The sequence below is a fragment of the Hemiscyllium ocellatum genome, chromosome 14 (genome assembly GCF_020745735.1).
Source record: "Hemiscyllium ocellatum isolate sHemOce1 chromosome 14, sHemOce1.pat.X.cur, whole genome shotgun sequence".
Lineage (NCBI taxonomy): Eukaryota > Metazoa > Chordata > Chondrichthyes > Orectolobiformes > Hemiscylliidae > Hemiscyllium > Hemiscyllium ocellatum.
The window spans coordinates 17,545,302-17,573,059 of record NC_083414.1 but is presented as its reverse complement, the minus strand read 5'-3'; the positions used below and the strand labels follow the sequence as shown (position 1 = coordinate 17,573,059).

At 41.8% G+C, this 27,758-nt stretch overlaps 1 protein-coding gene across 4 annotated transcripts in view; it reads left to right on the top strand.

Moving 5' to 3' along the window:
- The first annotated feature begins 3,795 nt into the window (after window positions 1-3,795).
- The window catches only part of LOC132822079 (uncharacterized), a 37,600-nt gene continuing 13,637 nt past the window's right edge, over window positions 3,796-27,758 (top strand). Inside the window, exons 1-3 of one of the 4 annotated variants that reach the window (XM_060835102.1) lie at window positions 3,796-4,286; window positions 4,386-4,469; window positions 7,967-8,112. In XM_060835102.1, coding sequence (XP_060691085.1) covers window positions 8,038-8,112 — 75 coding nt within the window. In that variant the 5' untranslated portion in view covers window positions 3,796-4,286; window positions 4,386-4,469; window positions 7,967-8,037. Of the gene's footprint in view, window positions 4,470-5,569; window positions 5,761-7,966; window positions 8,113-27,758 lie in introns of those variants that run through there. The other 3 variants (XM_060835103.1, XM_060835100.1, XM_060835104.1) reach the window with 3 other exon arrangements.

Below are 27,758 nucleotides of genomic sequence, written 5' to 3'. Positions count from 1 at the left end.
GAGGTGACAAAGATGTTTGATGAGGGAAAAGCGGTTGATGTTGCCTAAAGCTTTTGATAATGTCCCTCGTGGCAGATTGGTACAACAAGTAAAGTCACATGATATCTGGGCGAACAAAGAACAAAGAAAATTTACAGCCCAGGAACAGGTCCTTCAGCCCTCCAATCATGAGCTGATCCAAATCTACTGTCTAAACCTGTCATCCAATTCCTAAGCATCTGTATCCCTCCACTTCCCACCACCTCATGCATTTGTCCAGACGCATCTTAAATGAATCTATCGTGCCTGCCTCGACCACCTCTGCTGGCATCGCATTCCAAACACCTACCACCCTCTGTGTGAAGTACTTGCCATGTGTAACCCCCTTAAACTTTTCACCACTCACCTTGAAAGTGTGACCTCTTGTTATTGAATCCCTCACCCAGGAAAAAGCTTATCTTTATCTATCCTATCTATACCCTTCATGATTTTGTCGACCTCATTCAGGTCCCCTGTCACTCTCCTTTTTTTTCTAATGAAAACAATCCTAACCTTTCTTCATAGCTAGCACCTTCCATACCAGTCTACATCCTCATGGACTTCTCTGTACCGTCTCCAAAGCATCCACATCCTTTTGGTAATGAGGTAACCAGAACTGTACACAGTATTCTAAGTGCAGCCGAACTAATGGCTTGTACAATTTTAATATAACCTGCCAGCTCTTATACTCCGTATCCCGTCCAATGAAGGCAAACATACTATATACCCTCTTGACCACTCTAACCACCTATGCAACAATCTTCATTATACAATGGCCCTGAACTCCCAGATCTCTCTGCTCACGAACTTTTCCCAAGGTTCTTCCATTTACTGTATTACTTGCTCAAGAATTAGACTTCCCAAATCACCTCACATTTGTCTGGATTGAACTCCATCTGCCACTTCCCTGCCCCACTCTCCAGTCTATCTATATTCTCCTGTATTCTTTGATATTCTCCTATGCTTTCTGCTACTCCATCAATATTTGTGTCATCTGTAAACTTGCTGATCATACCAATAGTGCCCTCTTCCAGATCATTTATGTATATCATAAACAACAGTGGCCCTAGCACTGATCCCTGTGGAACACCATTGGTCGCCTTTCTCCATTTTGAGAAACTCCCTTCAACTACTACTGTCTGTCTCCTGTTGCTCAACCAGTTCTTTATCCACCCAGCTAGAACACCCTGCGCACCATGTGACTTCAGCTTCTCCATTAGTTTACCATGGGAACCTTAACCTAACTAAAGTCCATGTATATAACATCTACAGCCCTTCTTTCATCTATCAGCTTGGTCACTTTCTCAAAGAACTTTGTTAAGTCGGTCAGGCACAATCTCCCACACAAAAGCTTGTTGCCTATCACTGATAAGCCCATTCTTTTCCAAATATAAATAGATTTTATTCCTCAGTACCTTCTCCGGCAACTTTCCCACCACTGACTACAGGCTCACTGGTCTGTAGTTACCTGGAATATTCCTACTTGTACAGGGGGACAACATGAGCAACCTTCCAGTCCTCTGGCACCTCACTTGTGTTTAAGGATGCTACAAAGATTTTCTGTCAGGGATCCAGCTATTTCTTCTCTCACTTCCCTCAGCAACCTGGGATCGATCCCATCCGGTGAGCTGGCAAGATGGATACAGAACTGGCTTAGTCATAGGAGACAGAGGGTAACAGTGGAAGGATGTTTTTCTGAATGGAGAATTGTGACTAATGATGTTGCACAGAGATCAGTGCTGGGACCTCTGCTGTTCATGATCTGCATGAATGATTTGGAGGAAAATGTAGCTGGTCTAATTAGTAAGTCTGTGGGCAATACAAAGATTGGTGAAGTTGCGGATAGGGAGGATTGTCAGAGGATACAGCAGGATATAAGTCAGTTGGAGGCATGGGCAGAAAAATGGATGGAGTTAAATCTGGACAAATTTGAGATGATGCATTTTGGAAGGTCAAGTATGGATGGAAATTATACAGTGAATGGCAGAACCCTTAGGAGTATTGATATGCAGAGGGATCTGGGTGTGCAGGTCCTTAGATCACTGAAGGTGGCAGCACAGGTCAATAAGGTAGTAAAAAAGTTGAAAAGTGTGGCCCTGGAAAAGCAGTTTAAGCAGCATCCGAGGAGCAGGAGGATCAACATTTTAGGCAGGATGTAGATCAGTTGGAGGCATGGATTCTCCTGCTCCTCGGATGCTGCCTGACCTGCTGTGCTTTTCCAGCACCACGCTTTTCAACTCTGATCTCCAACATCTGCAGTCCTCACTTTCTCCAAGGTAATTAAAAAGGCCTATAGCATACTTGCCTTCATTGGAAAGGGCATCAAGTATAAGGATAGATATAAGTTATGCTGCAGCTTTATAAAACTTTAGTTAGGCCACATTTGGAATATTGAACACAGTTCTGGTCACTATATTCCCAGAAGGACGTGGATGTTTTGGAGTGGGTACAGGAAAGGCTTTCCAGGATGTTGCCTGAAATGGGGCATTGTAGCTATGAAAAATTGAATAGACTGGATTTATTTTCACTGGAGCTCAGGACATTGATGGGCAACTTGATAGAAGTTTATGCGATTATGAATGGCATGGATAGGGTAGAAAGTATGAGGCTTTTTCCTAGGGTAAAGGAATCAATTTCTCAGGGACACAAGTTCAAGCTAGGAGGGGGGATGTTTAAAGGACATGTTTTTCACACAAAGGGAGGTGAATGCCTGTAAGGTGCTGCCAGAGGAGGTGGTGGAAGCAGCCACACCAGCAGCATTCAAGAAGCACCTGGACAAATACATGACTAGGAAGGGAATAGAGGGATACAGATCCTGTAAGTGAAGACAGTTTTAGTATGGAAGGGCAAAATGTAGTGTCACAGGTTTGGAGGCCTATTTGTTCTTTATTCTGGTCAACATATGACTCCAGAGCCACAGCAATACGTTGGCACAGTGGTTAGCACTGCTGCCTCACAGCGCCAGAGACATGGGTTCAATTCCCACCTCAGGCAACTGACTGTGTGGAGTTTGTACATTCTCCCCGTGTCTGCGTGGGTTTCCTCCGGGTGCTCCGGTTTCCTTCCACAGTCCAAAAATGTGCAGGTTAGGTGAACTGGCCATGCTAAATTGCCCGTAGTGTTAGGTGAAGGGGTAAATGTAGGGGAATGGGTCTGAGTGGGTTGCTCTTCTGAGGATCAGTGTGGACTTGTTGAGCTGAAGGGCCTGTTTCCACACTGTAAATAATCTAATCTAAATATGGTTTACCCTTAAAAGCCTTGGTGAATTTCTTGTGGATGGTACACACTGCTAATACTGCACGTCAGTGAAGAAGAGAGTGAATTTTGAAGGTGGTGGACTAGGATTGAGCTACTGAGCTGCTTTGTCCTGGATGGGGTCCAGTCTCTTGTGTGGTGTTGCAGATGAAGGGCTTTTGCCCGAAACGTCGATTTTACTGCTCCTCGGATGCTGCCTGAACTGCTGTGCTCTTCCAGCACTACTAATCCAGAATCCGGTTTCCAGCATCTGCAGTCATTGTTTTTAACCTAGCTACAGTTAACCAGGCAAGCGAGCAGCATTCCATCACACAGGTGAATTGTGGATGATGGAGAGGCTTTGGGGAGTCACTCGCTGCAGGATTCCCTGCAATTGACTGTGAAAATCATGACAGCTAATCACAATTTTGTTTTCATGAGAAATACCCTCTCATTGTCTCTTTAACTCTTCTCCTCTGCATTCTGCCCTCCCTGCATGTACACACCCACACAACATCCAGTCAGCAGCTGCTGTATTGAAAACAGAAGCCGGAACCGTGATAAATCTTCCATTCTTCAGGTCCAATGGGCGAGTGACTAGACGCAGCAAAACCCCTCGTCGATAAAAAAAATCAGCCAGGCGCAGACCTGAAATGGCCGAGTAGCGATTTGATGCTGAACCAATTTGTATAATTTAATTTTTCTTTGGTCCAGGTTACGCACCAAATCACCCAGCACTTACCCACTGAAGTGCTGTGACTGAACATTGTGGGATTAGGCACTCAGCCAAATACATTGGCCGATCGATTCCAACGTAACTTTGCCCATTCGATTACCTGATTTGTTTATCAGGAGTGTCTTAACTGTCCATTTGGAATATTTTTTTCTTTGAAGTTGAGTCGTGGTTTTGAAATTATAATTTGACCTATCACGGGAGCGGAGTTCAAAAGTTAAAGTGAAGCTGATTTGCATGAGGCTACCTGTTGTGTGAATATCCCAAGCGACTGACAACACAAGAAGACGATTGAGTTCAGGTTGAGCGTGGAAAGTGCTGGATTTATAAAAGTCTTTCTCTCTCTCTCTCTCTCTCTCTCCCTCCATTGTTTACTAATGTTTGAACGTCTGGCTTCAAGGTCCGGGATCGCACAACAAGGACAAAACAGTGTTTCTTGAGGATTGGATTGCAGGACGACCTACATACAGCAGGGAGCAGACAGGTATGAAGTCAGGAGGTTGTTAAATAGCACACTCCACATGCTTTTGCCAAGAACGGGCTTTGAAGCAAAATCGCCATCGCTGGAAACATTGTTGCACAGTATGTTATTCCAAAAGCAGGGAATAGTCACAATTTTAATAGTGGATGATATGGTACATTCGCTGTTTTCAACATTTTTTCAATCTTTTCTGTTTTGTATTGTATTCAATTAAAATCCAGCTTTGTTAGATTGGTTCTTAAAATGAGAAAACAGTTGAGAAGGAAAACTACCAAAATTCAAAAACACAAAGGAGATGAGGAAAATCCAACCATGGAAGATCGATGACAAGGCTGGAGTTTAAACCTTACCCAGGGATTACTGGAGAAAGAATCAATGGAAGGTGATACCGTGCAAGAGCAAATTACTGCAGATGCTGGAATCTGTAATGAAAACAAAAATGGATACATTGCATAGTTTTGAGATTTGAGAAAAGATGAGTCTGGGTAACCAATTGTGATGAATTTAGATTGCAATCATGAGAATGTAGGAAGCACAAGATTATGTAATACCTTTTTGGAATTTTGGTATAACAGAACAGGAAAGCACAGAGAATAGGAATCCTAATTTCTTGGTGATGGGTGTTCAATGGGACCTGCATTTGAGATCTGAGAGAATAATTAAGGTGAGGATGATAATACAAAGAAGATGAATTTTTGAAAGTCATGAAATTTAAGCTCAGTTGCAAGGTCGGATAAATTCTGTAGAATAGATACCAATGGGTCATTTCAGCTGTCTGCAACCATCGTTCACATTGTCTCACACTCTTTTTCCAATCTAACTCTGTCATGTCCTCATCATCTTCCTGTTCATAATGCATATAAAGGCGGATTCCCTCATAGTGTTCAAATCTTCGGGGCACCCAGTTCTAAAGCAGGCCATTTCAGTTATGTTCAGTTCAACAAACATTGTGATGAAATCAGAGGAAGGTCAGATACTGTGAGAAAGTGTGGCATTCACTGAGCAGCGTTGGCTCTGGGATATGTTCTCTTAATACTGACCTTAGTCACCTCCAACTTTTGTTATTTGACAGTGTCCCACGCGCCACCATCACGCGTCTTATCCCTCTGCCAGGATAGGCACACCACAGGTAGTGACACAGTGATCAGTGGGAGAGGGAATTGTTTTGGAGCCCTCAGCATTGACCTTGGACGCCATGACACCTCATGGTGTCAGATCTAACATGGAAAAGGAAACAGCCTGCTGGTTACCACCTTGCTCACAGTTTAGAGAAAAGAAGTAACTCCAAAGAAAGGTAAATGCTAGAAAATATACAGATCGATCTCTATGGGTAGCTCGCTAACAGGAGATAATTGAATGTTGTGGCTGTAGCAGTAGATGTTACCAGTAATTTTGATGTTGGTAGTTAGCCAATCGATTTCAAGATTCTCAACTTTGAAGGTTGACTAAAGTTCTGTTGTCCTGGTTGTTTTTGACTGGCCTGCATGCTGAGGGAAAGAGTTATTTTCCTTTTCTTTACCAGCAGAGGTGTTTTACTGGCTGTTCTCAAAGCTGTGACCTTCACAGCACACTAACCCACACATCAGGCCACTCATGTACGCTGACAAGGGTTGAAGCTCACTTTTCATCGCTTACTCTCTGTCAAAAATGGAAAATATTTGAAAACTTGAAAGTTCAAAATGAAATCTGTCTTTCATCCAGACTGTTGTCTTTTTTCCATCATGTTCACAGTTTGAATCAACTCCCATAAGATTACAATTCAATTTATAGTGCTTTTTCACTTATTGAAACACTTTTGACCCCAAGCAGGTGTGACATTTCAAAGTTCTTCTCCAGACAGCCACTGGGTTTTAACTTTTCGTCTCTCTCTTTCATCAAAAGTACACCCCTCTATTCCCAGTTATAGATAAAATCTGACACATTTTCTGTTGAATAATTTAACTAAACCAAGCTATTTTATAACTTGAAATAAAATTTCTAATTAACTTCATCCTCAATATTTAGAGTCCCATGATACAATTTAGCAGAAACATTGCAATCTTTCCAGCAAAATATAGTACCCCAACTGCACCACCAATCTCACTGTTTACTCTATATGGGATATCCCACTAGCAGTTGGAGAGTTTATTCACAGCCATTGAATACAGGTTGGCAGCATGTGGTTTGGCAAAGTGATTGTGAAGTAGCATGTATTCCAGGTTGTCAAGCTTCCTTTTCCAACAGGAGGTAGACTATGATTAGTACACTCAAACCTTCCAGTTTGAATTGTAACTTTGGTCAGTAGAATGGTTTCCTACTGTCACAGTTTTTTCTTCTGTTCTGACCCTTACACCATTTCATTCCTTGCTGAATAGTGAATCCGTAATTTATAAATTATGACAGCTGCATAAAATTCACAGACCTGAGTAGAACTCCATTCCACAAAGTGAAAGTTGCCTCATATTATAACCACGTAGGTGGGAGGTAGGGAGAGAGATCTGGAGAAATTCCTTTCCAGAGAGATTAGTTGCCACAGGATATACCTCTGATGTTCTCCAACCTTACAAACAAGCCACAGAGATCTCTATACTCCTCTAATTATGACCCTGTGGTGCATCTCCAGTTTTAATCACCCCACTACTGGTAGCTATGTCTTCACCACCCGAGGCACTATGCTTAATCTTCCTAAATAATACACAGACAGAAATTGCTGGAAAAGCTCAGCAGGTCTGGCAACATCTGAAACATCTTCCCTAAAGCTCAGCAATTTTCCATCTCTCTCTGTTTCTTGAAGAGAAATCTTAAAACCTACCTCTTTGATTGAGCATGTTCTAACATGTCCTTGCTTTACTCAGTGGAAATATTTTAACAGTGCTCCTGTGAAATACCTTGTGATGTTTTATTATATTAAAGACTGTATATAAATACAAGTGGTTGTTGTATTTGTTGGGAAAATGGCTAAATGTTTGAAGTATAAAAATGTAGTTAAAAATGCGGTGCTGGAAAAACACAGCAGGTCAGACAGCATCTGAGGAACAGGAGAATTGACGTTTCGGGCATAAGCCCTTCTTTCCGAAGAAGGGCTTATGCCCGAAATGTCGACTCTCCTGCTCCTCGGATGCTGCCTGGCCTGTTGTGTTTTTTCCAGCACTACATTTTTCAACTCTGGTGTCCAGCATCCGCAGTCCTCACTTTCTCCTCATATAAAAATGCGCAAAACTATGGACATTGCAGAGCAGTGTATTTTTGTCTTTCATTGCTCTAGAATAGAGCTGGTACTAACATAATGCTGTGAACACCCTTGCTATTGCTGCAGATCTCTGGTTCCACGCATTAGAAACACATATCTCAAGTTGAGATTAAGTTGACAAAGGCCAAATGTAGGGAGCCTTGTCTTAGATCTGACTCCATGTTATACCTGAATGGAATAGTTTGATGTTGATTCTGGATCCTATAACTGGGAATATATTTCACTGAAACCTAAAAACTATGGATTTGTGAATATGTTTCTTTTCTCTAAGGTTTGGAAGAAAAATCTTCTGGAATTGGCTTTTACAGGTTAAACCAGTGCTTCTCAAGTAAGGATATACCCATGGAGCCAAAAGGTAGTTTTATCCAAGCAAGTGGAAGAAGTAACACTGAAGAAGAGGCAATGCCATTGAGCAAGGTAAATCAAATCAACTACTATTTGGGAAGAATAAATAAAAACCTCATCAACTACAGATGCTGGAAATCAGAAACAAAATCTGAAATTGCTGTAAAAACTCAACAGTTTTTGTGGGCGGCACTGTGGCACAGTGGTTAGCACTGTTGCCTCATAGTGCCAGAGACGCGGGTTCAATTCCCGCTTCAGGTGACTGACTGTATGGAGTTTGCACGTTCTCCCCGTGTCTGCGTGGGTTTCCTCCGGGTGCTCCGGTTTCCTCCCACAATCCAAAAATGTGCAGGTTAGGTAGTGTTAGTGGTAAATGTATGGGAATGGGTCTGGATAGATTATCTGGATAGATTGCGCTTCGGCGGGTCGATGTGGACTTGTTGGGCCAGAAGGGTCTGTTTCCACACTGTAGGGAATCTTAAAAAAAAGCTCTGCAGCATCTGTGGAGAGAAAACAGCAGTAACGTTTCAGGTCCAGTGACCCTTTGTCAGAACTGTAGGCTAAATGAACTTGCAGTTTTGAGGAAGAGTCACTGGACTTGAAACATTACCTCTGATTTCTCTCCCAGATGCTGCCGGACCTGCTGAGCTTTTCTAGCAACTTCTGTTTGTGTATTATTTGGGAAGATTAAGCCAGCCTTTGCTTGGTTATGTGTGTACAAACACTGCACAATCAAATCCAAAATAAGCTGATAGTGAGTTTTCTTAAAGAAAAGCTCAAGATCTTAAAATACCAAAAAGTATTTTTGGTACTTATATCTCAGGGCACAAAAATCTTTATATAAATTCAATGTATGTCACATTTTGTGGAATGAGTTGGGTAAGTTTTAGATTTGACTTGTTTTTAATTAATCTCTGTGCATATAAACTAGTGTTTTGTGGTTGGCCAAAATTACCTTGTGTAACAGTTCAAACAGTTTTTTATTTCAAACCTATGGTCCCAGCTATAATAGATATAATTGCTAAGTTTTTTTATGTGGTCAGATAGGGTGGGGCCTAAGTGTTTTTGGAAGCCTTTTCTACCACATAGGTGGCTCCTGTAAAATCTTTCTAATTTTCTGCTCTCAAGTCCAAACTTAGAAAGTATTTACAGAATAGGAACTGAACGTCTGCCCACACTTATGCTCTACATGAACCTCCTCCTACCCCTTTTCATCTAACAATGTCATCAAAGGGTGGGTTAGTGGTGATGTCACTGTGCATGTAATACAAATATTCTGGGGATGTGGGTCCAACATATAATTTTTAAGGCCATATTTCCTTATGGGATAATTTGGAATCATGACCAGTTCCAAGCAACCTTTCTGCTCTCGTATGTTGTGTCCATAAGTTTTGGTTTCCCAAGTAAATATTGAAGAAAGGTAATTATTCAATAAACCTGCCATTTTGCAGTCATTACTTGTTAATTTATGATATGTATCCCTTAGCAGCCCTAACCATACCCTACTTTTCATTACTTAAGATTCTGTATACAACTCGACTATTTTTATATTCGTTGATAATTTAGTTTTGTAAATTTTTTTCATTCTACTTATTTTTGGATTATATGTTGTCACACTTTCCTTAAGATACACAATAGAGAGAGAGAGAGAAATGAATGAAAATGTGTTGCTGGTTAAAACACAGCAGGTTAGGCAGCATCCAAGGAATAGGAAATTCTACGTTTCGGGCATAAGCCCTTCATCAGGAATGAGGAGAGTGTGCCAGGCAGGCTGAGATAAAAGATAGGGAGGAGGGACTTGGGGGAGGGGCGATGGAGATGTGATAGGTGGAAGGAGGTCAAGGTGAGGGTGATAGGCCGGAGTGGGTGGGGGCGGAGAGGTCTTCTGTGCAGAGGAGATGACCGGGGGGTGCTGCACAGAAGACCTCTCCGCCCCCATCCCACTCCGGCCTATCACCCTCACCTTGACCTCCTTCCACCTATCACATCTCCATCGCCCCTCCCCCAAGTCCCTCCTCCCTACCTTTTATCTTAGCCTGCCTGGCACACTCTCCTCATTCCTGATGAAGGGCTTATGCCCAAAACGTCGAATTTCCTGTTCCTTGGATGCTGCCTAACCTGCTGTGCTTTAACCAGCAACACATTTTCAGCTGTGATCTCCAGCATCTGCAGACCTCATTTTTTACCCAGAGAGAAATGAATACCTTTTTCAACAAGAGCCACTGGATTAACTGGCTGATTTCCTTCCATCAACCCCACCCATGACATTCCAAACATAAAATACCAAGGAATGCGATGACCACCCTGTTGTTTTGGCCAAAATGAGGTAATGCAACACAGATCAAAGAACCTGTATTACAGCGCCATGCATTTAACCTTTGGGTGATCAGGGTAGAGTGTGAACATGCCAAATGTATGCCCTTATTGGCCCTTGTTCGAATATTGAAAATATGCATGTTCCACTTCCGTAATGACGCAATTAATTGACAAACAGTAATGGTAAATCTGCAGATGCCATAGACTTAACACATCTTTGATTGCCATTTCTAATAAAGGCAGATGTTTTCTTTGTAACTAGGTGACCTCCCCACAGGTTTGGTTTGGGAGTGAATTGTGGGGAGGTAAAAGCAAAGGATGACAACACGTAAAGGAGGAAAAACCAAGGGACAAACTATAAGTAGAACTGCAGTTAATAATCCTGCTGTACACAGCTAAGCAAATGGTGTCATATATAACAATAACAGTGTGAACATATAAAATAAAAATCACCAAGTATGGAAAGGCCAGCAGACCACTGAGCACATTCAATACAGTTCTATGTCTTGTGTGTGGTGTCAAGAGACCCTCTACCCACCATGTAATCTAGAAGAGAAAAGCCAGGTTTGGAGAAAAAATATGGAACATTCTTCTTTGGTCGCACTAAGTAATCAAAACTAATCCAAGGGATCACAGTCACTTCTGACTTCAATTAATTGGCACTGTTTGGTACCATTAGTGTGGTACAATCTCTGCCTCAGCCAAGGACTGAATCTTTTTTTTAATTTCAAAAATATACTTTATTCATAAAAATATTTTAATGGATCTGTACACTTGATCATGCCATACATACATAAACATTCCATTTCTTTGTATACAGAGATCGAGTAATCCTTTGTACATACAGGTCTGTACGTTTATCAATCATATATCTATATGTTTAGCTGGAACATCAGCGAAGCCCACTTACTGCATGGTCCCCTGTTCTTGGGCAGGCAGACTTTACACGGTGGTCTTTCCTCACCGGGCCTTGGCAGCAGCTGCCCCAAGCTTCAGCGTGTCCCTCAACACGTAGTCCTGGACTTTGGAATGTGCCAGTCCGCAACACTCAGTCAGGGTCAGTTCCTTCAGCTGAAAGATCAATAGGTTTCAGACAAACCAAAGAGTGTCTTTGACTGAGTTGATGATCCTCCAGGCACAGTTTATATTCGTCTTGGTGTGCGTTCCGGGGAACAGACTGTAGAGCACGGAGTCCCATGTCACGGAGCAGCTTGGGATGAACCTCAACAAGCACCACTGCATTTGTCTCCAGACTTCCTTTGCTTAGGCACATTCCAGAAGGAGGTGTGTGACAGTCTCGTCCCCTCTGCAGCCGCTTCAAGGGCAGCGTGCAGTGCGACAGAGAGTCTGGGCGTGCATAAAGGATCTCACAGGCAGAGCCCTTCTCACCACCAGCCAAGCCATGTCTTGGTGCTTGTTGAAAAGTTCCGGCGATGAGGCATTCTGCCAAATGGCTTTGACAGTCTGCTCAGAGAACCATTCGACAGGATCTGCCCTCTTCTTTTCCCGAAGGGTCTCAAGGACACTACGTGCTGACCACTTCCTGAAGGACTTGTGGTCAAAGATATTTCTCTTCATAAATGTCTCTACGAAGGACAGGTGATACGGAATGGTTCAACTACTTGGAGCGTTCCGCCAGGCCCATCCTTCGCAACACCGAAGACAGATAGAACCTCAGTATGTAGTGACACTTTGTGTTTGCATACCGGGGATCCACGCACAGCTTGATGCAGCCACACACAAAGGTGGCCATCAGGGTGTGGGTGGCATTGGGTTTTTATCCCCCCCATTGCCCAGAGCTTTGTACATCGAGTCCCTTCGGACCCTGGCCATCTTTGATCTCCATACAAAATGGAAGATGGCCTGGGTAACTGCGACGGCACAGGTTCTGGGAATAGGCCAGACCTGTGCCACATATAACAACACTGACAGTACCTCACACCTGATGACCAGGTTTTTACCCATGATGGAGAGCGACTGTAGCTTCCATCTGACCAGTTTCTGCCTCACTTTCTTGATATGCTCCTCCCAAGATGTGGCGCACGCCCCAGCCCCTCCGAACCAAATACCCAGCACCTTCAGGTGATCAGTTGGTGAAGGGAATGAAGGATTGATCAGTTCCCAAAGAGCATGGCCTCGCTCTTGCCTCGGTTGACCTTGGCCCCTGTGGGCCGTTCGAACTGGTCACATATGCACATGAATCTGCGCACAGACAGCGGATCCGAGCAGAATACGGCAACGTCATCCATGTACAGGGAAGCCTTAGCCTGAAGACCCCTGCTGCCAGGAATAGTCACCCCTCTCAGCCTCGCATCCTTCCTGATGGATTCAGCAAATGGCTCTATGCAGCACACAAACAAGGCAGGAGAGAGAGGGTAGCCCTGCCTGACCCCAGATCTGACTGGGAAGCTATCTGATTCCCACCCATTGATTGAGACTGCACTGACAATGTTGATGTAGAGCAGTCTGATCCAATTGCAGATTCCCTCCCCAAAGCCCATTTTGGAGAGAACATCTCTCATATACATGTGCGATATCCTGTCAAAGGCTTTCTCCTGTTCCAGGTTGATGAGGCAGGTGTCCACCCCCTGTCCTGCACGTAGGCAATCGTATCCCTGAGGAGTGCAAGACTCTCAGTGATCTTCCTGCCCGGTACAGCACAGGTTTGGTCAGGGTGGATCACTGATCCCAGAGCAGACCTGACCCGGTTGGCGATGACCTTTGCCAAGATTTTATAATCTGCATTTAATAGTGAGATTGGTCTCCAATTTCTGATTTCCTCCCTCACCCCCATCCGCTTGTAGATGAGGGTGATGATGCCTTTCCTCATGGATTCACTCATGGTAGCTGCCAGAAGCATACTGACATACACCTCCAGCAGGTCCTGGCCAATCAAGTCCCACAGAGCAGAATAGAGCTCGACCGTAACCTGTTGCTTCCGGGAGTTTTATTCTTTTCGAAGGACTCAAGATCCTTGGTCAGCTCGTCCAGAGATAGCGGCTGAATCAACTGTCTTCAGAAGTCATGGTGATTGAGCACTCACTACACATGCTGGCAGGCCATTTTGTAGATGTGTGGTGCACAAGCAACCACAAACAGCTAATGGTTGGCGTACAGAGCTACTACCCAATTCTCCTTTCTTTACTAGGTCTAAGAGCCTGTTTGATGAATAATGGCTAAGGAAGAGCCACTTGTTAATGAGTCTTAACAAGAAGGAAGACTTGTCTGAACTTGTCTGATGTAGTTTGTTGAATAGTTGCAATAGGTACAAGCTTTGTTGCTTAGGGAGACAGAATTACTCAGACTATCAAGAGCAAGGTTGAATAGCACATCTGACCCAATCAGGATATTATGTTAGAATTTGCTTTTCATCATCTAAACCTTTATGACATCAGTTTGGGTGAAAACTAATGCATTCTTCACCCCTTCAAAAACATTACTTTGTACAACATCTCCCCCAAGCATTTTTTTCTTTTAGTTAACATTAATACATCCATATATTCAGCAGTACCTCCCAACCCAAGTCTCTGACTTCACATATTGAGGTGGTCTGGAGATTACACAATTCTTCCAGAATGCATTCACTTCTAATTTTGAAGATTGATAGGTCTTTGGGTTGAGGATTGTTGTCCTTGATTCTGATCCCCTGTAAATAATTTCTCCACGGGAGGATCATCTATCTCTTGAATGTCCTTTATGAAGGACAGTATTCCTGTTGAACTCAATAGTTAGCCCATTAACTTATATGGAGACTGGAATCTTCTAACTACCCTGTACAAAGAAGTCTTCCCTGATAATTCAGCTATTGTCCCCAAAACGTCATCTGGGAGATCTTTAATCTCATGAATATTATGGAAGATAACTGCTCTGTTGAAAGAAAGACTTTCTTCTCTGATTTTCAAATCAGGCAGAGTTTCCACTTTGATCGAATCTGTGGTGTTTGATCAGGCCTCCATAGAGATATAGGCAGCTCATGTCAATTTGTTCAAGCAAGTCTTCACAGTCAGTCAGCTGATAGGTTTGTGATGAAACATGTAATTTTGTTACTTCAATGTGTTAAGTAAATTGGACAACTTCATTTGCCCTCACTGATGGCTGGAATTTTCAGTGAGGTTATCACAAAGGACTCTCTTTCTTAACCTCTTCCCTCACCTGAGGACTGGTGGCCCTCAGGTTAAATCACCACCTTCTCTCTAATTGTCTGGCAGGACTATGGTGACACAACAAGTGAGAAGTATTGTTCATAAATTATGTATATATTTTCAATCCTCTTGCACTCTTTATGTTGCAGTGCTACTTGGAGCATACCTTTACTTTTTTAAATTCATTTGTGGGATGTGGGTGTCGCTGGCTGGCCTGCAGTTATTGCCTGTCCCTAGTTGCCCTTGAGAAGGTGACCTGCCCTCTTGAACAGCTGCAGTCCACCTACAGGAGGCTGACCCACAATGCCATTGGGGAGGGAATTCCAAGTTATTTCAGATGGACCATGCCAACTCATCTCTGTAGGCTGTAACTTCTGATTCTTCAGCTAGTTACTTGATCTGCTAGATCAGTGACACACATCCCCGTATCAAGCTTAAATTAATGAGTTGTCTATTGACATAATCAACTTCTGTCAAACTCGAGTTAGTTTAAGCATCAATTTCCCTAAGTATATCCACTGCTGTTGGCTCAATTGCATTAACATCTTTTTATAAGTATGATTTGAAGGTGCTGGTGTTGGTCTGTGGTATACAAAGTTAAAATCACACAACACTAAGTTATAGTTTAACAGGTTTAGTTGGAAGTACTAACTTTTGGAGCGCTGCTCCTTCATCTGTTGGAATATAACCTGGTGTTGTGTGATCTTTAACTTTGTATAAATAAGCATTTGGCTTTTTGATGCTCTGAAACTATATCCCACGTCTGCACATCTTATGGGAGTGACCCTCAGTTTTATAGAAACAGAGATCTTTTGTCATAGCTGGGCACTTTTTATGTCTGTGTGGCCCCGTCATTCCACAGTGCTGTAACTGTCCATTAAATATTCAAAAAATAAACAAACTGGCTGCTAGTTGGAGTAAAAGAAAAGAAATGGTGGAGTGCCTTGATTGACAGGTATCTGATGTAGCTAAGGAAAAACATTACTTTCTGTTCCTGCAGCTTCAATAGACTTCATTGTTAACATTCTTCAAGGTATGTTATTAAAGCAGAGCCCAATATGAAGACTTGGTTGATTTCAGAAGGCTAAAATTCATCTGTCTTAGTAAGGGGGCTGAGTTCACACATATATCGATTGTGTTAGAAGCTGTTAAATGATTAGTTGCTTCTGGGATTACTGAATAGATGTCATTATAACAGATTTAACCACTTGGGGGTAGATTTCAAATCTTCGAGTGGGTTTCATGAATGTTAGGTTTTTGTATTAGTGTGTATGAGTGGGAGCTCCCTTGGATTGTTATAAGTTTTTAATTTATTTCCATGTCTGTCCAGTCTGTCCATAATGAACCGTAATGAGTGGCAATAAAGATAGAATGAAGACATTCGGTGGCATGGAAGGGATAGGTGGCTGGGGTGAGGTCTAGATGGTCCAGCCTTTCATAAAACTGAGCCAAAATCTCTGAAAATAGAGACAGACTTTCTAAAGAGCTCATCTTGACACTTGCCCCCCTCTGCACCCACCTCTAACCAGCATCTGGAGGTAATCGAAGGACTTTCTCATGTGCCTACCTCAACAGAGTGAAAATCATACAGACAGGAGTTTCGTCCATGGAGTCAGGAGATTTCCCAACTTAAGCTTCTTGCCTCCTTAGTGAGCATCTGTTCCACTGTTTGGAATGGGCTGAACAAATGTCTTGTACAAGGACAAGTTGGCATGTTTAATTTTGCAATGGATATTCTGTGCCTGATTTTTGGCTTTTGTTTTAATTATAGCTTCTCTATATCAATCCTGAATATTTAGAGAGTTATGAAATACAACTTCAAGATCTTTTCTTTTCACCACAGTCTCCAAATTGTTCTTTCTAAAGATAGATGTGTGTTTAGCATTGGTGTTGCCCACATGTGTAATATTGAATGTCTATAGCTAAGTACCATTTGTCCAAGAGACAGTCAATCTTCCAGTATATTCAAGATCTGCCTGGAATTGTTTATATTTTTCATGGTTCTATTATTTGCATAAATCTTCAGATCATCTGCAAACTGACAAACCAGTCTTCCAATCTGTGTATTCGGATCATTAAAAGCATTAGCCCAAACAGGACACAGCAGAGAATTGAGCTGCAAACACATCCACAACATTGACAAAAAAAATCCTCTTTAAGGGCATGCAGCCAGCTCTTACTCCACTGCAGGAGTTTTCCATTAATCTTGTGGAGTAACCTATTGTGAGGCATGGAAATTTCTTTCTATCTCATTATCCCTGATGCATATAAAATTATTTTAAGACAGGATTATTATTTCAAAGCAAGTTCAGGTTGCACACTTGTTCTGTTGTGCATTGAAAGTTACTCATGTTCCACAACAAAAGGGCACTGATCTGCTACAAACTCAAAAACATACAGTTCATTAAAGCTTTCGGTTCATATAACCAATGATCCTGTTCTCATTTTTCTACCAATAATGTCACTCTATATCTGGGGTAAATATTCTGATCTAATTCACTTCTTGGTGTCATTTTCCTCCCAGACGGCTGATTTTTAGTGAATGCCTGTTTCATACCACCCTTACACATTCCAGTGTAAGTCAACTGTATATAGTCACCATGTCTGCCATCCTCTTCTAGATTCACTCTCCTAGATTTTCCATCATCGTTCCTTTCAATAATTGCTCCTGTCTACCTTCTGCTCCAATGATGTGACCAAAATATTGTATCTTTCCTTCCTGATGTTATTCATTCTTTGCTATCCAGCCATTTGCAGCACTTCCTCATGAGCTTTTCTGTTCACCTAGAATGTGCAGAACCTCCTATAGGTCTGTATCCAAAGGGTTATGGGGTAATAACAAAAAAAGAGGAGTTTGGGTTACAACCAGCTCAGACCTTAGTGGTCTATTGCTGCTCCCAATTCTTGTATTCTTGTGAATGCAGTCAATGTCACACCAGTCTCTTTGTTATCCCACCTCTCGAGACATGTAACACAAATGTCAGCATGCAGCATTCCTTTATTAAGATTCAACTTGAATACTTTGACGTTTACCTGTCTTTCCTTCTTTCAAAACTATTCTTACTTATCCAAATTCTCCTTCAGACCTCACAATGATGTCACCCATCAGCTGTAACAATGTGCCTAAGATATGAGAAGCTTCACTTTTCATTTCCAGGGTTAGGTCTCTGCTTGTCACCATTGTCTTGCATTTACAAACTCTGTCTTCACTTTATGTAATTTCCTGAAGCTTCTTCTCTGAGTATGAGTGTCATTTTTATCTCTCAAATTTTTGGCATTCAACTCACTGATGTTGCAACTTCATAGATCTTCTCTGTCTCTGCAGGTAGCTTCAGGATACTACAGTTTTGGAGACTGTAATACATTCCTATTGAACGGCTCTTTTGATTGCGAAGTTGTCCGGCAAGCTGCTACAAGTTTCATTATTGCATTTTGATTTCACTATAGATTCCAAATTATCTTTTTTAACATTAGTGTCAATTTCAACTTTTTTTTTGATAATAGACTCTGTAAAGACCGTAAGACCATAAGACATGGGAGTGGAAATTAGGCCATTCGTCCCATTGAGTTCACTCCACCATTTAATCATGGCTGATGGGCATTTCAACTCCACTTACCCACATTCTCCCCCCGTAGCCCTTAATTCCTTGTGAGATCAAGAATTTGTCAATCTCTGCCTTGAAAATATTTAATGTCCTGGCCTCCACTGCGCTCCGTGGCAATGAATTCCACAGGCCCAACACACTCTTGGCTGAAGAAATGTCTGCTCATTTCTGTCCTAAATTGACCCCCTCTAATTCTAAGGCTGTGCCCACAGATCTTAGTCTCCCTGCCAAATGGAAACAAATTCCCAGTGTCCACCCTTTCTAGGCCATGCATTAGCTTGTAAGTTTCTATTAGATATCCTCGTAATTTTCTAAACTGTAGTAAATACAACCCCAGCATCCTCAGCCATTCATCGTATTTTAGGCCTACCATTCCAGGGATCATCCGTGTGAATCTCCGCTGGACACGCTCCATCACCAGTATGTCCTTCCTGAGGTGTGGGGCCCAAAATTGGACACAGTATTCTAAATGGGGCCTAACTAGAGCTTTACAAAGTCTCAGAAGCACATTGCTGCTTTTATATTCCAACCTTCTTGAGATAAATGACAACATTACATTTGCTTTCTTAACCATGGTCTCAACCTGCAAGTCAACCTTTAGAGAATCCTGGTCTAGCACTCCCACATCCCTATGTACTTTGGCTTTATGAATTTTCTCACCGTTTAGAAAATAGTCCATGCCTGGATTCTTTTTCCCAAAGTGCAAGACCTCGCATTTGCTCACATTGAATTTCATCAGCCTCTCCTAAACTGTCTAAATCTTTCTGCAGCCTCCCCACCTCCTCAGTACTACCTGCCTGCCCACCTAACTTCGGATCATCAGCGAACTTTGCCAGAATGGCTCCAGTCTCTTCATCCAGATCATTAATTTATAAAGTGAACAGCTGTGGCCCCAACACTGAACCCTGTGGGACACTACTTGTCTCCTGCTGCCATTCTGAAAAAGAACCTTTTACCCCAACTCTCTGCCTTCTGTCAGACAGCCAGTCCTCAATCCATGCCAGTAGCTCACCTTGAACACCATGGGCCCTCACCTTACTCAGCAGCCTCCCATGAGGTATGTTCTCAAAGGCCTCTTGGAAGTCTAGACAGATAATATCCACTCAGTTTCTGTAGTCTAACCTACTTGTTACCACTTCAAAGAATTTTAACAGGCTTGTCAGGCAAGACCTCCCCTTACTAAATCCATGCTGACTTATTCTGATCTGACCCTCCACTTCTAAGAATTTAGAAATCTCATCCTTAATGATGGATTCTGGAATTTTACCTATAGCTGAGCTCAGGCTAATCGGCCTATAATTTCCCATCTTTTGTCTTGATCCTTTCTTGAATAAGGGGGTTACAACAGCGATTTTCGAATCATCTGGGAATTTCCCTGACTCCAGTGATATTTGAAAGATCACAACGCAACACCTCCATTATTTCCTCAGCCACCTCCCTCAGAACTCTAGGATATAGCCCATCTGGGCCAGGAGATTTATCAACCTTTTAGCTTTTCCAGCACTTTCTCTTTTGTAATGGCTCCCATTCTCAACTCTGCCCATGACTCTCCTTAAGTGTTGGGATATTACCTCATGTCTTCCACTGTGAAGACTGACGCAAAGTACTTATTAAGTTCTTCAGCTATTTCCTTATCTCCTATCACTAGCCTTCCAACATCAATTTGGAGTGGCCCAATTTCTATTTTTGCCTCTCATTTGTTTCTTCTGTATTGAAAGAAACTTTTACTATCGTTTCTAATATTACTGGCTAGCTTACCTTCATATTTGATCCTCTCCTTCCTTATTTCTCTCTTTGTTATCCGCTGTTTTTTTTTTAATCTTCCCAATCTTCTGATTTCCCAGTACTCTTGGCCACTTTATAGGCTCTCTCTTTTTCTTTGATGCATTTCCTGACTTCCTTTGTCAGTCATGGTTGTCTAATCCACCTCCTCTCCCCTCCCATCTGCCCGGATAATCTTTCTTTTCTTTGGGATGAACCTCTGTACTGTGTCCTCAATTACACCCAGAAGCTCCTGCCATTGTTGCTCTCCTGTCTTCCCCACTAGGCTCTGCTTCCAGTCGATTTTCATGAGTTCCTCTCTCATGCCCCTTAATTACCTTTTTTTAACCGTAACACCATTACATCTGATTTTGCCTACTCTCTTTCAAACTGCAGGCTGAACTCTACCATATTAGATCGCTGCCTCCTAAGTGTTCCCTTACTTTAACTTGTTTTATAAAGTCTGGCACTAAATCCAGAATAGCCTACTCCCTTGTGGGCTCCATCACAAACTGTTCTAAAAATCCATCCTGTAAGCATTCCATGAATTCCCTTTGGGTCCATCAGCAACATTATTCACCCAGTCCAACTGTATATTGAAGTTCCCCCATGATCACCATGACCTTGTCTTTCTGACATGCCCTGTTTTTTTGCTCACCCTCTTGAATGGCCTTCTGCACCATGGTGCCGTGGTCAGCTGCCTCATCTTGTCCACAGTCTTTTTCCTCATCCACACAGGGAGCAAAACTCTCATACCTGTTGGACAAGGTCAAGGGCTGAGGCTCCTCCACTCCTCAACTCAGAATCCCCCTATCTGCCTCACTTACACTCACACCCTGTTGTCCCTGAACACTTACTGAATGTGAATTACTTAATCTACCAGGTGTGACTGCCTCCTGAAACAAAGCGTCCAGGTAAATCTCCCCCTCCCGGATGTGCCGCAGTATATGAAGCTGAGATTCCAGATTATCAATTCTAATCTGGAGTTCTTCTGCAGATGTGGTCAATGGGATCAGCCAGATCCTACATCATACAGCTCCAGCACATCACCTGTCCAGCCATCTCTACTTATTTAATTAATTTATACAAATTTATGAGTTGAACCATTTCTTGTACTTCTCTATGATCTTATTCAGCAAACCAACTAATAGTAAACTTTTAATCAATCACACGATACACAAGAAAAATCAATTGAAACACCTTACCTTAGCAACACACGAGGGTCCTTTTTCTCGGTTAGAGGAGGATGGCGGGTGGGAGCTGCTTCACGTGTAGTGTCTCGGAATTTAGCCAGTGCCCAAATATATACCCAGCAGTCCTCTGTGCCTTGCTGTGGCCTCTCCCTCTGTTGCTCCTTTAAAAGCCTTGCTTACCCAGCAGGCCCGTGTCCATTCCTGCTCAGTGTTCGCTCTGCCAAGGTAAGTGTTTATATTTTAAATTCACCTTTCCCGTCGGGCCTCTGGTCCTCACTGTCACTCCTCCCACTCCAACCGCAGCTGTAAAAAAACGCCCTCTCATAGTCTGTAAAGTGTATCTACCCAAATGACCTCCAGATATATTTCAAATTATACACTCTAGGTGAAATGTCCACCTCCACCCTTTCCTTTCTTTGGTCTGAATCCTGACCAACTTTCATTTATTCCTGCTTCTCTAGACTCTTATTCCTTTCTTGTCCAATATATAAGGACTAGTCAAAGATGTGCAGGCTGGGTGGATTAGCCATGGAAAATGCAGGGTAATAGGGATGGGGTAGATGGTGGGTCTGGATGGGCTGCTCTTTGAAAGGTCAGTTGGTCTCGATGGGCCAAATGGCCTGCTTCCACACTGTAGAGATTCTCTGATTCCATCCATAAAATTTGCAAAATAGCATATATGGCTCAGCAGCTATGTCCCACGGTTCACCCCTAATGCACAAGTAATGTCCTTATTACATCGGAGCTATAGTCACCTACAATTATTCGGCAATACAACACACAGAATATAGTATTTAATACATGATCATACGGTAAAGACAAAGTGATGAAGTAAGATTTTTGTTCTCTTTCATTTCATAGGATAACCATTGTTTTGGTTTTAGAACATAGAACAATACAACGCAGAACAGGCCCTTCGACCCTCAGTGATGCATCAACTTGTGAACTATTCTAAGCTCATCCCCATACACTATCCTATCATCATCTATGTGCTTATCTAAGGATTGTTTAAATCTCCCTACTGTGGCTGAGTTGACTACATTAGCAGGTAGGGCATTCCACGCCCTTACCACTCTATGAGTAAAGAACCTGGCTCTGACATCTGTCTTAAATCTGTCACCCCTCAATTTGTAGTTAAGCCCCCTCGTACCAGCTGATGTCATCATCCTAGGAAAAAGACTTTCACTGTCTACCCTATCTAATCCTCTGATCATCTTGTATGTCTCTATCAAATCCCCTCTTAGCCTTCTTGTTTCCAATTAGAACAAACCCAAGTCTCTCAGCCTTTCCTCATAATACCTTCCCTTCAGACCCACAGAATTCTGGTAAATCTCCTCTGCACCTTTTCCAATGCTTCCACATTCTTCCTGTAATGGGGCGACCAGAACTGTACACAATATTCCAAGTGCGGCCGCACCAGTGTTTTGTATAGTTGCAGCATGACATTACAGCTCCGGAACTCAATTTCTATACCAATGAAACCTAACACACCGTATGCTTTCTTAACAGCACTATCAACCTGGGTGGCAACTTTCAGGGATTTATATACATGGACTCCAAGATTCCTCTGCCCATCCACACTACCGAGAATCTTTCCATTGACCCAGTACTCTGCCTTCCTGTTATTATTCCCAAGTGAATCACCTCACATTTAGCTGCATTGAACTCCATTTGCCACCTCTCAGCCCAATTCTGCAGTTCAACCTGTAACATTCTTCCACACTGTCCACTACTCCACCGACTTTAGTGTCATCTGCAAACTTACTAATCCATCCACCTATGCCTGCGTCTAAGTCATTTATAAAAATGAAAAACAGCAGTGGCCCTAAAACAGATCCTTGTGGCACACCACTAGTAACCAGACTCCAGGCTGAATATTTTCCATCAACCACTACTTGCTGCCTTCTTTCAGAAAGCCAGTTTCTAATTCAAATTGCTAACTCATCCTCAATCCCATGCCTCTGCATTTTCTGCAACAGCCTAATATGTGGAATCTTATTAAAGGCTTTACTGTAGTCTATGTACACCACGTCAACTGCTCTACCCTCATCTACATGCTTGGTCACCTTCTCAAAAAACATGATGACCTGCCCTTGACGAAACGATGTTGGCTATCTGAAATCAAATTGTTGCTTGCTAGATGATTATAAATCCTATCACTTATAATCCTTTCCAAACCCTTTCCTAAACAGAAGTAAGGCCTACCTGTCTATAAGTACCTGGGTCATCTCTACTGCCCTTCTTGAACAAGGGCACAACATTTGTAATCCTTCAGTCCTCTGGTAGACAATGATAACTCAAATATCAAAGCCAAAGTCTCCGCTATCTCTTCCCTAGCTTCCCAGAGAATCCTCAGATTATTCCCATCCAGCCCAGGGGACATGTCTACTTTCACTCCTTCTAGAATTGATAACACGCATGCGTAACTAACCTCGATCCTTTCTAGTCCAATAACTCGTATCTCATTCTTCTCCTCAACAATATTCTCCTTTTCCTGAGTGAACACCAATGAGAAATGTTAGGTTAACAACTATCCGATCTCCACAGGGTCACACTCAACTTCCCACTTCTGTCTTTGACTGGCCCTATTCCTACTCTAATCATCCTTTTATTCCTCACATATCTAATGAAAGCTTTAGAGTTCTCCTTTATTCTATTTGCTAAAGACTACTTGTGTCCTCTCTTTGCTCTTCTTAACTGTCTCCTTAAATCCTTCCTAGCTGATCTGTAGCTCTCCATCGCCTCATCTGAACCATCTTGCCTCATCAACACATAAGCCTCCTTCTTCCACTTAACAAGAGATGCAATTTCTGTAGTAAACCACAGTTCCCTTACCTTATCACTTTCTTCCTGCCTGAAAGAGACATTCCTATGAAGAACATGCAATATCTGTTCCTTAAATCAGCTCCACATTTCCAATGTTTCCATCCCCTGCATTTTGCTACCCCATTCTATGCATCCTAATTTTTGCCTAATCGCATTATAATTGCCCTTGCCCCATCGATAACTCTTGACCTGTGGCATGCACCTATCCCTTTCCATCGCTAAACTAAACGTAACTGAATTGTGGTCACTCTCTCCAAAGTGCTCACCTACCACTAAATCAAACACCTGGTCTGGTTCATTTTGTGTTGTATAAGGCCTAATTTAAAAAGTCAAAATTAACTGTTTTTGATCATATAATGTTGGTTCTTCCTGTTACTGTGAATCAGAATAGGCTACACAAATAAATTGTTTATCCACAGCTTAGGAATCTGAGCAAGTTTAGTCCTTGTATATTTCCCCATTCTGTGAGACAAGATTTGCAGCTATCTTTTCAGCTGCCCAGTGTCCATGCTGTAGAATTCCTTCCCTAAACTCTCTCCCTCTCATCCTTTAAAATACTCCTTAAAATCCATTTCTTTAACCAGGCCTTTCATTAGGCTTACTATTGTTTTTCATTCAGCCTCTGTGATGCATTTTGGGATTGTTTTTCATTAAAGATGATAATATTACTACAATTCAGTGACCCCAATTGCCAAGGGCTAATGATTAGTTGATGTTCGTAGCATACGAGTCAGGAAACTGGCTGGATTGATCATAATTGCTAAAATGTTTTGTTACAAACATGATCTTTTTCTGAAACATAAGCGTGCAATTTTGCAGTCCTTGTTTTAAAAATAAAACAAAGCAAATATTTATTAACAGCAGAAATATAGATAGCCAGAAAAAAATCAAACTACTCTGTTCCCTTTTAACATAGATTCAAAGATTTTTGAAGACACGGTTGAAATAAACCAAAGCAGTCTCTGTATATTGAACAGGATCAGTTCTGGATCAGAATCAATGTACACACTGGTACAGTTTACAAACACTGTTGCAGTTCGAAGATAATTAGTATATCTACTGACATCCAGTCCAGCTTATTTCCAAGGGAGAGAGATGAACAGACCTCTCATATATTAGAGTCAATCTTTCTCTGTGCCTTCTCTGCAGCTATAACACTATATTCTGCATTCTGTTCTAATACGCTAAGGTCCTTTCTAAGGAATGATTTGCCTAGCTAGCACACAACATAATACTTCTCACTAGCTCGGTATGTGTGGCAATAATAAATCAAATCAAATCCAAATATTATGGATTTCAAGATTTTAATGGGCTCTAAGTAATTAAAATTTAAACTCACCTGCTGAAACAGGAGATATCTCTTTTTAACTTATTATGCTGTTTAGTTAGCTTCCCTCCAGTGTGATATTGTCCCTAACCCAACTTCAATTCCATTTTTTTAAAGACTTGAAAACTTCAAAAACTTAGCTTCATTTCTTTATCTCCAATTGTAACCCAACATACTGATCTGGGATTAATAGTAACTTCTTAACTTGAAAATAATTTCATTCCTTTAAATTCCATTTCATGGGAACGTTGCTTAGCCCATGTTACGCCATCAAAAGATTCTTTGTAGTTTGATTCTTGTTTCCCTCTTGAATGACTTGCCAGCACAGACTAAAAATGAAAGTTCCCTCACTAAGTTCTCTGGATAGTTCTCTAGAAACTCTGGGTAGGATTTCATTTGGAATTATTGGCATTGTAGTTTTAAAAAAGCTAGTTGTCAGTTTCAAGCAAACCCATAAGTTGAACTTAAAATTGCAAGACCCAAACTTGTCATAAACTATATTAAAATACATTGATATAAATCTCACAGTTTCATTACAACATAAATCTAATTCATCATTGTGAGGCATGACTGAAGTGTTGTTGCAAATTTGCTCTTTAAAATGTGAGGAATGCCAACTTTAGATGCTTCACAGTAGTTTGCTCTAACAGAAATATCCCCTGTGAATAACACAAATTTATATAGCATTTATTTTCTCCAGTTGTCTCCAGGAAATCCATTCTCCAACAAATTGTTAGAAACAAAAGCATCAGCAAATGATGGAAAATGAGGGACAGATATTAGAAATTTGATTTTTAAGGTCTACGTATTTCTGTTGGAATTGGATATTGCAACACTTATACAATACAGCATATAGATGCTGCCACTAACAACACACAGAAGAAATTTGTCCTAAGTCATTGTGACATTGACTCCCTGCCTGTATGAGCAACTTCTCTGATCACAAGAAAATACTGCTTACATATCACTGCATGTCTGTGCATCCGTGTAATAGAACACAACAGGGGTCTTTCATACTGTCAAGCTCAGTAAGTCATCCCCAACATTTCTTCCAAGAATGCGCTATAATCACTCATGCAGAAACAAATATTCACAGAATGTGTCAGAAGAAAGAGAAAGAATATATAGTATAACCTAATTAAAACATTTTCTATTTCTGGAACAATAAAATGACTAAAACTGTCACATATTTGCATGATCGCTAAGGCCAGCTCTGTACCATTGCTCTTATCTCAGCTCGCCTGCTGTTGAAATCTTATCCAAAGTTGTGTCATCTCTAGACTTAACAATTCCTACTCCTACCTGGCTTCCCATGTTCTACCCAAGATAAGCTCATGGTTACACTAGAATTCTATTGGCCATGTTCCGACCTGCAGAAAGTCAGTTCACCATTCATTCCTGACAATACTTTTAAAAGGGAGAGGAACAGACAACAGTGAGGTCAGCACAGGAGAGAGAGAGAGAGAAAGAAACCCACATTGCTAAGTGATAGAGCAGTGAACCTACACAGTTACTGTCTTTGCTGTTTGAATTCATTTATCGCTGGGCATCGGAGTGCATCTGGGAAAATTAACAAGCAGTGAAATTCACAACTAATCTTAGAGGAACCTGTTTGGGAGAGGTCACAGCACAGAAACAGATAAGTGAATATTTAAGCGGGGACTTACAGTAATTCTGCAGTAGTGAGTAGACTGTGTTCTTTCTTGATTATATGTTTTATTGAGATATGCCTCTAATTAAACTTAAAATATAAGCCATATGTATTAATTTAACCTGGAGCAGTATTTTGTAGAAGAATAAGACAGTGCTATTTTCTGGGTCATTAGATTGTAAGAAGCAAAAATGGCCTTTAGTAAAGTGATATGCTCTTCTTGTCAGATGTAGGAGTTTAGGGAGAATTTACCTGTTACTGAGGATTATATGTGCAATAAGTGCTGTTGGTTGCAAATCCTATCAGATCAAATGGATCAGTTGAAGTGATAGTTAGAGGCAATGAGGAATTTACAAGAGCAAGAGGATGTGATGGATGGTACTTATAGGAAGGGGTGAAAGTCTCAGATACAGTCACATAGATGGGTTAACTCCAGGAAAGGTAAGAGAGGTAGGCAGTTCATGCAGGAGTGTTCTGTGGCTATCCAGATTTCAAACAAGGATGCTGTTTTGGAAATCGTAGGGGGTGATGAATTCTCAGGGGGAATGTAGCACGGACAGCCAAGTTTCTGGTATAGATCTGGCTCTAATGTAATGAGGGGTACGTTGGCTTCCAAGAGATCAATTGTACTAGGGGACTCTTTAGCCCAAGATACTGACAAATATTTCTGTGGCCAGCAGTGAAAAAGCAAAATGGGGTGTTGCTTCCCTGGTGCCAGGATCAATGAAATCTCAGAGAGGGTGCAGAATGTTCTCAAGGGGGAGGGGGCCAGCACATATTGGAATCAATGACATCGAAAGGGAAAGGTTTGAGATTCTGAAGGGAGATTACAGAGAGTTGGGCAGGAATTTAAAAAGGAGGTCCTTGAGAGTTGTAATATCTGGATTACTCCCAGTG